Source organism: Manis pentadactyla, chromosome 3 (assembly GCF_030020395.1).
Source record: "Manis pentadactyla isolate mManPen7 chromosome 3, mManPen7.hap1, whole genome shotgun sequence".
Taxonomy (NCBI): domain Eukaryota; kingdom Metazoa; phylum Chordata; class Mammalia; order Pholidota; family Manidae; genus Manis; species Manis pentadactyla.
Window position 1 is genome coordinate 202,294,877 of NC_080021.1, and position 12,800 is coordinate 202,307,676.

At 50.0% G+C, this 12,800-nt stretch overlaps 1 protein-coding gene across 21 annotated transcripts in view; it reads left to right on the top strand.

The window, feature by feature from the left end:
* ZNF618 (zinc finger protein 618) overlaps positions 1–10,315 on the top strand; it is a 114,933-nt gene extending 104,618 nt beyond the window's left edge. For 19 of the 21 annotated variants that reach the window (XM_057498947.1, XM_057498944.1, XM_057498945.1 and 16 more), the window contains 2 exons: positions 1,734–1,835; positions 2,528–10,315. In XM_057498947.1, coding sequence (XP_057354930.1) covers positions 1,734–1,835; positions 2,528–4,044 — 1,619 coding nt within the window. In that variant the 3' untranslated portion in view covers positions 4,045–10,315. The remainder of the gene's footprint in view (positions 1–1,733; positions 1,836–2,527) is intronic. The other 2 variants (XM_057498946.1, XM_057498950.1) reach the window with 1 other exon arrangement.
* The last annotated feature ends 2,485 nt before the right edge of the window (positions 10,316–12,800 follow it).

The following is a 12,800-nucleotide window of genomic DNA, read 5'->3' on the forward strand; positions in this document are numbered from 1 at the left end:
TGGCCCAATGAGTTACTTAGGATGTGATATTTAATATAGATAGTTGCAATTTTTCCAAATACCTTTTTGCTATTGATTTCTAATTTAATTCAGTTATGGCTAGAGACTATACTCTATGATTTCTATATTTTTCTGCCCCACCTCCTTTTCATGGGATCCAATTATGTGTGTATTAGACTGCTTGATATTTTTCATTTATGTGCAGTCTTTTTTTCTCTTTTCTAAGTAAAACGACTGAGAGAGAGTAGAAATCTCCAGTTACAACTGGGGACTTGTCTTTCCTGTTTCAGGTCTGTCTGTTTTCGCTTCATGTGTTTGGATGTTCTGTCATCACATACACACATTTAGGATTATCATATAGTGTTAGTAAGGCCCCTTTATTGTTATGCAGTCTCATTATCTCCAGTGATATTTCTTGTTATGAGGTCTATTTTTTCTTTAATAGTACATCCCACAAATCACTAGCTTTCTTTTCATTACTGTTTGTATGGTATACCTTATTTAGCCTTTTACTTTTAACTTATCCCTGGTCTTCATATGTATTTAAGTAGGTTTCTTACAGATACTGTATTGTTGGGTCTTGCTTTTTTATTAAATATGATAATCTCTGAAATTTCAATATTATTGGGTTCAAGTCTACCATCTTGCTGTTTGTTTGCCAATCATCTCCTTTGTTCTTTGCTCCTTTTTCTCTAGGTTTCCTACTTTACTTATGTTGGATTGAGGATTTTTTTATTCAATTTTTAATCTCCACAATTGATTTATTAACAGTAACTCTTTGTTTTATGGTATATGGTTTACTTTGGGTACTAAATGATTTATTTCGAACACCAAATCTACCTCCAAATAATATTAGCCCACTTTTCATATTGTGTGAGAAACTTTCAACAATATCTTCTGCTTCTCCATCCTGGACTTTGTGCAATTCTTGTCCTACAGTTTGCTTATATAAATAATTGCCACAACTCATTGTTACTGTTTTCCAATGAGAAGTCATTTGAAAGACATTAAAAGCAAGGGAAAATATTTTTTTACATTTATGCACACATATAATTTCCAGCACTCTTCTTTCTGTAGATGCACATTGTTATTTGGAGTCATTTTTTTTCTTAAACCTGAAGAACTTCCATTTCTAGTAGTGTAGGTCTGATTTTGTTTGTTTTTGGTCTTTATTTCATCTTCATTTGTGTAAGATATTATTGCTGGATTTAGAATTTTCGATTGACACTTAATATTTTGTTCCATCACCTTCTGGGTCTGCTGTCATTCTTATATTTGTTTGGCTTTGTTTTGTTCCTTTAATTAAATTTCTAGTAAATACACTGAAAAGACCAGAAAGCAGCCTTTGAAGAAGTGAGAGAATATGAGGTGCTTTAGGCCACTTGGGGCATGACTGCCAGCCCTTCCAGGTTTCAGAGCTAGAATGTCGGGGTGGTAGGGGATGGGACCTCCCAGCCAGACTCAGAACACAGCGATTCCCACTCACTGAGCACTTAATCCACACCGAACCCTGTGCTCGCTCTTCCCCTGTGTTTTTTGTTGTTAGTCCTTTCTGTTCCCAAGTGATGGAAATGAAGCTTTGTGTGGTTGTGTAAGGAGGAGCCGGGATTTGGACCCAGGCCTGAGTCCCAGAGGCCATGTTTTGCCCTCACCTGCCATGCTCTAGTTCTTGTCTTGTTTGTCATCAGGCCTCTGGCACTCAGAGTAACACACTGTCCCCCTCGTGCCCACAGCAGACAACGAGAACAACATTGCCTCCAACCAGTCCCGATCGCCACCTGCTGTTGTTGAAGAGAAGTGGAAACCCCAGGCCCAGAGAAACAGTGCCAACAACAGTAGGTCCCTCCCAGGCCAGAGCCCACGAGCTTATGGAGGTCTGCCCCATGGACCCGCAGCCCCTGCTCTGGTTGTTCCCCTCTGCACCCCATCTCCACCACCTATGCCTCTCATGATACTACAAGACCGTGTACAACAGTTTCCAAAGCACCTTCACACCTAAGGCCTCATTTGTGGGGATTGTGACCTCGGGATGGGCAAAAGGAAGCCCAGGGAGAGAAGGTGATGTCTTTATGGTCAGAGGGCACAAATTAGTAACAGAGTCAGAACTGGAATCCATTCTCCAAAGTTTCTGTTGGCTGCTCTTCCCTGACACTGTGACCTCATTTATTTTATTCACTAAAGATTCCTTTATTAGAGTCAATTCATATATTGAGGAAGAGGTTAGACGAGTTGGGTTTGACTGGCCAAGTAGACTATTTGGTCTAGGGGAATGCGACATACAGCAAGAATGTTGCACACATACCATATGTTCTAGTCCCATGGCCATGACAGGCATTACTAATCAATCATAGAACATTACTCCTGCATGACTGTCACATTTTAAATACAGCCAGAAATACCAATTTGTGTTCAAGATGAAATCTATTCATAATTCCTAATACTAGATGCCTGGAGTATTAGGCTGCTGCCAGACCCAAGAGCCTCAAGTGCCAGGATTAATCACATCTTTCCTTGTGTCCCCTGTCAGCTCTGACCAGTGGTTTAACACCCAACAGCATGATCCCCGAGAAGGAGCGGCAGAACATTGCAGAGCGGCTGCTGCGGGTCATGTGTGCCGACCTGGGGGCACTGAGCGTGGTGAGTGGGAAGGAGTTCCTGAAACTGGCCCAGACCCTGGTGGACAGTGGCGCCCGCTATGGGGCCTTCTCAGTCACCGAGATCCTGGGCAACTTCAACACGCTGGCACTGAAGCACCTGCCACGCATGTACAACCAGGTGAAGGTGAAGGTGACATGTGCCTTGGGCAGCAATGCCTGCCTGGGCATTGGTGTCACCTGCCACTCGCAGAGTGTTGGCCCTGACTCCTGCTACATCCTCACCGCCTACCAGGCTGAGGGCAACCACATCAAGAGTTATGTACTGGGTGTGAAGGGTGCAGACATTCGTGACAGCGGTGACCTGGTGCACCACTGGGTGCAGAACGTGCTGTCAGAGTTCGTGATGTCGGAGATCCGGACGGTGTACGTGACCGACTGCCGGGTGAGTGCATCCGCCTTCTCCAAGGCCGGCATGTGCCTTCGCTGCTCAGCCTGTGCCTTGAACTCAGTGGTGCAGAGTGTGCTGAGCAAGCGGACGCTGCAGGCCCGCAGCATGCACGAGGTCATCGAGCTGCTCAACGTGTGCGAGGACCTGGCGGGCTCCACTGGCCTCGCCAAGGAGACCTTCGGGTCGCTGGAGGAGACCTCGCCACCACCCTGCTGGAACTCGGTCACCGACTCGCTGCTGCTGGTGCATGAACGCTACGAACAGATTTGCGAGTTCTACAGCCGTGCCAAGAAGATGAACCTCATCCAGAGCCTCAACAAGCACCTGCTCAGCAACCTGGCGGCCATCCTGACGCCCGTGAAGCAGGCAGTCATCGAGCTGAGCAACGAGAGCCAGCCCACCCTGCAGCTGGTGCTGCCCACCTATGTCAGGCTGGAGAAGCTGTTCACGGCCAAGGCCAACGACGCGGGCACCGTCAGTAAGCTCTGCCACCTCTTCCTGGAGGCCCTCAAGGAGAACTTCAAGGTGCACCCAGCACATAAGGTGGCCATGATCCTGGACCCGCAGCAGAAGCTGCGGCCCGTCCCGCCCTACCAGCACGAGGAGATCATCGGCAAGGTGTGCGAGCTCATCAACGAGGTGAAGGAGTCCTGGTCCGAGGAGGCTGACTTCGAGCCCACCACCAAGAAGCCCCGCTCCGCCACCGCCGAGAACCCCGCAGCTCAGGAAGACGATCGGCTTGGGAAAAACGAAGTGTATGATTACCTGCAGGAGCCCCTCTTCCAGGCCACTCCTGATCTCTTCCAGTACTGGTCGTGCGTGACCCAAAAGCACACAAAACTCGCCAAGCTGGCTTTCTGGCTCCTCGCGGTTCCGGCCGTAGGGGCCAGGAGCGGGTGTGTAAATATGTGTGAACAAGCACTCCTAATCAAAAGGCGGCGACTGCTCAGTCCCGAAGATATGAACAAACTCATGTTTTTGAAATCCAACATGCTTTAAGACTTGACTCCAGAACAAAAGATAGAAAGAAAAAGGAAAAAAAAAAAAAAACAGAACGTTAGAAAAAAATACACACAACACTGTCACAAACCAAGAAAAGGAATTTAAGTTCTAAACACTGTGGACCTCATTATAAATGCCCCCTGGAAACGTAAGTGCTTTTCTTCAGTGTGTGTGTGTGCACATGTGTGCTTGCCCACACGCATGAGTACATGTCCACATGCGTGTCCTGTGGATGTGGGGCATGAGGGCTCTGTGCTCAGCTGCATGGCCACAGAAGCTTTGCACATGCGTGCACACACATACAACCCTGGTGCATGTACACGTGCCTGCTTGTGGGTATGTGTACATTAAACTGGGTGTGTCAGGAAAGCTGAGTGGGAAAGAGGGAAGACACTTCCCCTCCTTTTCTCAGTAAGGGGGCTTTAAAGACTCCATTTTCAGGTGCGCAGATTGGTAGAAAGCTGATGTAAAATGTTCAGGCAGCTGAGATCTGAAGTGACTTGACGCTCTCTGTCCTTCACCCCATGGTACCCCCACTTTCCTTTCATGTCTACCCCCAAGCCCCTCTGACCCTGATGCACCCACCCCACCCCAGCTGCTCTGCCATGGATTCTCCAGACTGCATCGGACGGACAGTTTCTGCACTGGACTTTATTCTTGTTCACCTTCAGGGCATTGAGCTGCTACCCACGGGACACCCTGGGGTGTCATGGGGCAGCCGCCTTAGAAACACACCTATCTCTCTCCCCAGATCAGGAAAGGAGACTTTAAGAATATAAAGCTGACACTTTGCTTTTTATTATAAGATAGAAAGAAAAAAAAAAGACGTTTTTCAGAGAAGTATAAATATTGTCTCCACTCCTGAATAATTTTTTTCCCCTAACATTTTAGCAGTTTTTACCTTTTTGGGGGTTTGTTTTGGTTTTTCAAATTTAATTTAGACTCTGCTAGGAGGCACTGAATGTCTGTAACTTATGTTTTGGAGTGTTTTTTTTTTTAATTACCCTTTTTGTTCCTCAAGTCACACTGTAAACTAGCTCATCTCAGTGGTAAGTTCAATATCCTAAGGTTTTATTAGCCTTCCCTGTACAGTCCAGTTTTCATGTACTTGAACAGCTAAGACCATGAACTTGTCTTTGCTGTTTGGAGACCAGGAGTGGGGTTGGAGTCACAGGTTTCACAGATGCGGGGTTTGGTGGAAGCCATAGGGAAGCATGTGGCTTAGGAGTAATCCTGAATGTAAGCAGAAGAGCCACCCTCCTGGTTTGCTGTGTCTGGTACTTCGAATGTCTGACTTATATACCCAGAGTGCATTACACTACTCCACATTGCTGACACGTCCAGCTCAGCAGGGACTCCTGAGCTGATCCATGCTCACATCTGTCACACCTCAGACCCACAGCCTCCCCTCCCCAGGACCCCGAGGGTTCCGGTGGTCCCCTTGCCCACAGCCCTGGGGGTCCCCACACAAGCCTCAGCCCTCCTTCCAGGACAGTAGTTGAGCATGGTGCCTTGTGGTCCAAACGATGTCTTGAGGGTGGACTAGCATCAGGCCACATTCAACTTGACGCTGTGAAAGACGTCTTTAGGCTTTTCTCCCCGTGAGCAATTTAAGTTCTGCTCCCTCGATCCAAGTGCTAAGAGGGTGGCCCCTTTCGCCTCACAAGAGGTGGTCCTGTCAGGATCAGCATTCAACCCCCCCACCCCACCTCTTCCTGAACAAAGCGTTGGTGGTCCTGTGTCCCCCCAGTGCCCGTGGCTACAAGACAGAGACGGTTACATCATGGGCTCCAGGCTGAGACGACTGCCATGGTGGGGGGCTCTTGAAAGGCACCCTCTGACATCCAGAGGGCCGCCTGAGTCCACTCCCTCCCTTCCCAGTAATGAAGCATCACTCAACTGCAAGATACCTCGACTCCAAAGCACTGTACAACAGCCCTCTCCCTACCGCCTTTGGCGGGCGGGAAAGTATCATTTAAAGACTCAAAAAGGCTTAGGACCGAGAACCAGAGCACTGTCCCTGGGGGCCAGGCCTGCTCACTCTGCCTCATGAGAACTACCCTGGCGCCCCCCTCTGAGTCTTGGACATACTGAAATGCATTCAAGTGGGCCGTTCACATCCACTCCAGCAGGCTGTGGTCTCAGGGACCATCGTGGCATTTCTTCCCCTGGAGAAGTCCTGGGTGTTCCTCCACTGCATTTCGAACTGAGGTCATGCCATCAGAAGAGTCTCCATCCACACTGGACAGTCACCTAATGTCACTTCGGAGAGAATATGGGACATCAGCAGACTTTTCGATCCGAACTTGAGGGCATTGCAGAAGGTAGCTGCATGGTGACAGATGCCTACAGCAAAGGTCCCTCCAGCTTTGCTTTGCTGCTGGGAAGGGTCTGTGACCTGGCACTTGGAGCTGCCCGCTCGAGTGTGCACTGGGAGCAGAGCCTTGGAGCCCATCCTCCCTCTGCATGGAGCAGAGCTGTGCTGGTGTTGCCCTATTTACTGGACCAGTTAGAAGACAGGCATTTCACTTTCTGGCAGAGCCATCAGAAAGCCTAGATACATGTTTGCTTCTCTTTGGAACACTGGGATATCTGCCCTCCAGAAGGAAAATTTGAGTGAGTCTTACTAAACTCTAGTTATCGTCATGTGTCACCTCCTGTTCTGATCTTGCTTTCCACCCCAGTTCTGTCCATAGGGCTTGGCTTGCTCTGCTGGTTTGATGTGAAAACTACGAGGTACTGTGAAAGCTGTCTCCTGGGACTGCCTCGTCCAGATACAGTAACAAGGTGGCAGGGAGTCCACTTTTTCTTGCAACCTCTGATTCCCCAGAAACTGGTATTGCCAGCAGGAAAGGCAGGTCCCATAGTGCAAATCCTCCTGCAGTGACCAGCTTGATAAAACCCAAAGATCTCACAGGTCCAGCCGCTGGCCCCCTTATTCTCAGCAATATCCACCTTATCCAAATTCTAGTTCAGCCAAAGGATTGAGGTAGGCTCTTCCAGTTTATCTCCTGGCATCCAGCCTGGCCTTGACCTTCTGCCTCCCAGATCTGTGACACTGTTAAGACTTTCCACCAAAGGCCCTTGGGGGCTGGCAGATCGGGAGGTGGGGGTGTTCCTATCATGTTCTCAGCAGCTCAGGATGGTCGCCTCCTGACTTGGTCACAGTTTGCCTCAAGCCATGTGATTCCCAGGACAGAAATGGTCCTTGTTTTGATGTCCATGGACCTGGGAGGGCAGGTGGATGAGGGACACCTCCACTCCACAGGGTGTTTTCTCCTCATCTGAGGTCAGTTGGCTTCAGCACCAAAGCCAAAGGCCACAGCCTCGTGGTGGTCCCTCCTGTTTGGAGTAGCCTGGGGTATGTCTGCTCCACCAAGAGCAGCGGTGCCATCCCAGACACCGAGCATGGGTGCTCCTGGCCCAGTACTCTTCTCTCTTCCCTGGGCCTAGGTCCACCAGCCAGGCCTCCCTCTGGATGGGAGTTAGAAACCAGGAACCAAAGCAGAGGGACCACCTGAAGCAAGGATGCTCAGCCACCGACCAGCCTGACAACCTCGTGCCTGGCATTCGGGGATTGGCTCTTGGCTGGGGACAGGGTACCAAGGTTCCTGGTGAGGAGAGGACAGTCCAATGACACAGCTGAGGAGTTACGGGTCTCCAGGATTCCAGGAGGGACTTTTTTTTTTTTGACATCAGGACTGTAGGCTGGCAAGCGTCCTCTCTTTAAGTCTGCTCTTTTGTCTCCTGCACTTTCAAGAAACACCAGAGAAAAACTCTACAAGGCGTGTTTTCCACTGTGAAACCTAACCTCTGCCTTTAGGAGTCCCCTCTGCTTGCACAGAGCTCCCTGCTCCTGCCTGGACTTGGACTAGACTCCCTGGAGAGTGGGCACCTGGAGAGATGTCAGGGACCCAGCATGCACTCTGGGGGTCACGTGTTCACAAGGAAGGTTTGGAAGGAAGCTGGGCTGCAGATGGAGATGGGAGGCCCCGGGAAGAAGGGCCCAGAAGGGGACAGTACCTGGATGTTGTCATCATGGTGGATGTGCTTGCAGAGACAGGAAGAGGAGATGCAGTCACCTCCTACCCCACTGAGTTGGAGCAAGTTCATGGCTTCGCTCTTGCCATGGGAACAGCGGCAGCACCTGTGTCACCGGGACCTGCCTGAGGGCTCCTAGAAAGGCTGCTGGTTTAGAGAACCAAGAGACTTGGGAAGGCTCAGGCTGTCCCCTGGAGGCAGCAGATGGGGGCTCCTGTCTTGGCCCTGCCAGTGCCACCCGGCCCTCTATCTCCAGCTGGGCCAGTGGGAGAACTGGGAGGGGGCCTGGCCCTCTCTTCACTGTGGCTAATGTTTGCTAGGCCAGTTATGGTGAACCAATGATAGTGTTTTTCCCTTTTAAATGTCCCTCCCCATTTCTCCTTTTCAGGGTTTTCTGGCAGATGCTGTCATGGTCATTTTTCTTTCTCTCATTAGGGTTTGAGGGTCGTGGCTGGTGGAGGCCTACCTTTCCCTGAAGGGGCCTGTGGTTTCCATGCAAAGAGTGTACCTGCTCCCACCTTGGTGAGGGTGAAGGTGGCCACTGTTTGCTATATTCATGCCTCCCACAGCCACCGCCACGGGTGTCGCTTTAAAGATCCAACTCCTGCACAGAGAAGGAATGGCTAGGTTTGCAGTTGGGCGCCAGCATCAGGACCCATGAGGGTCCTAGCCACCTGCGCATCCCACTGGGCACCTTGACTCTTCGAACCAAAGTTCCTTCAAGGGGCACAACCCAGCCTTGTCCACAACCTCAGGGACCTGGGATCCCTGTGGCGCTTCCTGAAGTCCAGGTTGGCAGAGACCATGGGGTCTGAGGCCAGCTGGAAGGAGAGGGGCTCCTCCCACAACCCAGGTGCCAGCCGGTCCCCGCCTGGGACCCACCCTCTCACCCAGCCAAGGTGACTGGGTTTCCTAGTGGTGAGCGGGCACGTGGCCTGGCACAGGGCTGGGACTCACCAGCCAGGACAGAGAGGGACCTGCGGGGCTGGAGGCTCTCAGACCCACCCCGCAGCGCGTCCAGGGCCGTCCAGATCCCAAGCATCAGGAAATCATTTTGTACGACCACCTGCAGCAGAGATATTTTTTAAAAAGCATAAATTATTTTCAGTTGTTTTCTGATCCTACCTTTTTCTTTTCCCCACAACCTCACGTCGGTGACTCTTTCACATCAGGTAAATCTTGAGAAAGCGTTGGTGCCCCCATCCCATGCCCCACTCAGTAACCACGTGTGTGCACCCCATTCTTTCTCAATAGTTAAGACGTTCTAGGCAATACCATAGGCACATCTGTGTCTGTCTCTTTGAGTGCAAGAAACTCAAGTCATCTTAAAAAAATACAAAAAAAAAAATTTACAAAAAAACAAACACACAAAAAAAATATCTTTTTTAGGCCAGAGTTTTCTACAGGTATTAATGAATATTTTTCTTAATCCTTATAAGTTTTATGTGTTTAATATTTCTTAATACCGGTAGCATTAATTTATACTTTTGTAGCAACACAATATTTTTATAAACAGCCAGTGCTTGGCTCAAGTCTCCACAAGGGGTTTATGCAGGGCCATCTTGGCACCCTGTGTACCATGTACTGTATTTAAAAAAAAAGTTACCTAGTGTCACCCTTGCTGTGTTAATTAACAAAAGACGTTGTTTGCGGTCTCCTGTGTCATTGGTGTGGATCCAACAGCTCTCCGAGGAGCCACATTGCATGGGGGTTGAGTTGACGGTTCTTGTTGTGATATGTAAACCCCCGAGACCCAACTTGAGGGTTTATTTAGGGTTTTCTGTTTGTCCTTGGGTTTCTCGTTCCACTTTGTTTGGGTACCGTTTCTCCATTTACAGCCGAATCAGTCTCGTGATATTTAAAGCTCTTACTGATGTCAAATGGAGGAAAGGAACAGAAAGAAGAAAAAAAAAAAAAGATTTTTACAAAGTAATAAAATTTAAAACTGAGCTGTTTAAATGTTGCTGTTTTTACCTGTCTGTTCTTGTCTGAAAGTGGGACATTCCCAGGAAGGAAAGGAAGGTTCCACTTGGTTCCTTAAATCGCCAAAAGCCCCCACCCGTATTTCAGCTGCCCCTGCCCTCTGAATTCTTGCAACATTATTTCCCAGTTGGTTGATGCCGAGGCAAAAAGACATCCTTTTAACGGTTAGAGAGGATCAGTTGCTTAAATGATTTCATGTCAGTGTTGTATTTATGGTTTTACAATAAAACGATCTTTAGGAAGATGGCGGTGTGTGATATTGTTTCTCGAGTGTGGGGTTGGGTCATGTCATCTGGTTAGGAGGACACCTCCAGGGCACTGGTGAGTAGAGACAGACCGGAGGCAGGACACTGGGGGTGACAGAGCCGGAGCCCTCCTCAAGGGGACGCTGTGTGAGGTCCGGGTTGTCCACTCCTTATCTGAGCTCATTGCTTACCTCCAGCAGCAAACCTGGCTTGGCCAATGTTTGGTAAGTGAGGGAGAGACATGGCCCCTGTGGCCTTGCTTTATGGAGCATTATCCCATGGAAGAAGGGCAGGATTTAGTCCTACAGGGCCCAATGCCCATGTTCGCCTTGTGCAGTGTGCCTGGGGGCCTTGACCTCCCAAGTGACATGTATAACCTTATATGTTGTATTGTCCTCTGTCTTGGTAAGAGTGTCTGTGGCTTTGCCAAATCCCAATGGCATCTCGGTCTCTAAGCACGTTAAAAACCCGGTGCCCTTCCCAGTGAGCTGCGGAGGACCAGCCTGGGGGCACTTGCCCTCCACCAGCCCCGTCCAGAGCCTCACACGCTACAGAAGGGCGCACAACAGTGTTTCTCTCGAGTAGTCAAACCGCAGGCCAGTCAAGGAGAGGACACCCCCAGAGGATGAGCTGCGGCCTGAGTGGGCCAGGAAGGGTGACAGGGCCACCGTGCAGGCCTGCTGCCACCAGAACAGCTCATCTGAGGTAAACCCACCGCTGTGCTTTATCCCTCCCTGCACCCAGGTTACGGCTGCTCTCCGTGAAGAGGATGTGTTTCTCATCAGCTGAAAAAAGGCCATCAAATCCCCACGAGGACTGGCCCATGTAAGGCTGTTAAGCTGGGCTAGCCTCCCAGAGGGCAGCAGCTCTGCCCTCAAAACCATCCTTCCGTGGGAGTTTCCGGCTGTTATGTGTTGCGTGTGGACATTCCTGCGCGTGCGATTGAAGTTTAATCTAGGAGTTTCTATGTGGTCCGAAACAGAAATCAGGTCTGTAGCTGAGAGAATCCTCCCCCACCCTTGGGAGCACTGCAGTCAGGTAAGGCCAGGGCATGGCCCAGGGCCTCATGCAGTGGCAGGGCCCGCCTCTGGATTGAAATTTTGCTTTAAAAAGTTGTTTCCTTATAAAGCAGTCATGTCTGTTTTGTCACAGAAATGGGTGTGAACAGTATAAGAGAAACGCTGAGGTGAGACATCTTAAAAATCAAATGAGTCTTCAGCCACTTTGCTGAGCATGGTTCTAGTGCCTTCTGAAATGAGTACCCTGAACTCCTGACTCAGGGTCACAGATGGTGCTTTAACCCCATCCCCTGAGGGATCAAGTCAGGACCCAGTGGAACTTTCCATAGTGAAAGTTGGAGCAAATCATGGACACAAATGCCTGTCAGACTGGGCAGGGTGACGGGCAGGGCTGGTGAGCCACAGGAGAGGCCTTGTCCAGAGGGGCCATCTACTCGGCTCCTGTCCCTCGGTGTGCAGGATGCAGGCCCAGGGCTGCTGCTGCTGGAACCTGTTTCTCAAGACAATTGACAAATGTACATTTTTAAGTGGGAGGCCCATTTTTAAAACAGTAAGTTCAGAACTGTAAAAAGCTTATGAACCAAACATCCCAGCCACCAGCTGAAGTTGGCCTGCCCACCTGCAGCATGTACCCTCGGGTTTAGGCATTTGTCTTTCAGGTCACTTAAAAAATATTTTTCAGGGTAGCACCTTCAAACTTCCATAGGTGGCCGACCCCAATGGGTGAGGCATGCATGGAGGGGAGGAAGGTATGGACACTGGATGCGATGACATTTGTTAGTTCCAGGTTGGACAGTCAATCACTTTTCCTTGAACATTGCCTGTGTCCCTGCCCCCGACTCCATCCACTTCTGCCAGAGACTTCTGGCAATGACCACCAACACTCCCTGAGGACAGTCTCTCTGTTGGAACATAGAAGCCCCAAGCTCGGGACTTCTGGGGGAGAAGGGAGGAGGGACTTTCTATGTGGTCTGCAAAACTTTCTGCACCCAAATCCTTGCCTCTGGGCTCATCCCCTCCACCAGACATGTGCTCCCTTCCTTCCTGACAGGTCTCTTGAGCAAATGGGCTAATGGCATGAGAAGGATGCTTGACTGAATGAGCCGCCAGCCCTTAGCACGCTGGTCACCCCACAGAGAAGAGGCATTCTGCCATTGGGGCCCCGCCTCTACTCCAGAGCCCACAAAGTTGGGCATCTTACTCCCTCAGCAGTGCCAGCAGCCATCAGGGCTCTGGGCAGATGGAGCTAGCAAGAGATCTTTGTAAATCAGATGTTTGTAAATCCAGTGTATCTAAACTGAAGGCTCCTAAGTCATGTTCTTGGGCCAAGTTGGTGCCTGCACCACCCTGGACAACCCTGTTACTCTCTTCCACACTGGAGGACAAGCCAGCAGACTGAGAGCTTCCAGCTCTGGTCCAGGGCCTCACAGGTTGTCCTGGACACAATGCAAAGGTCAGTGAGCAG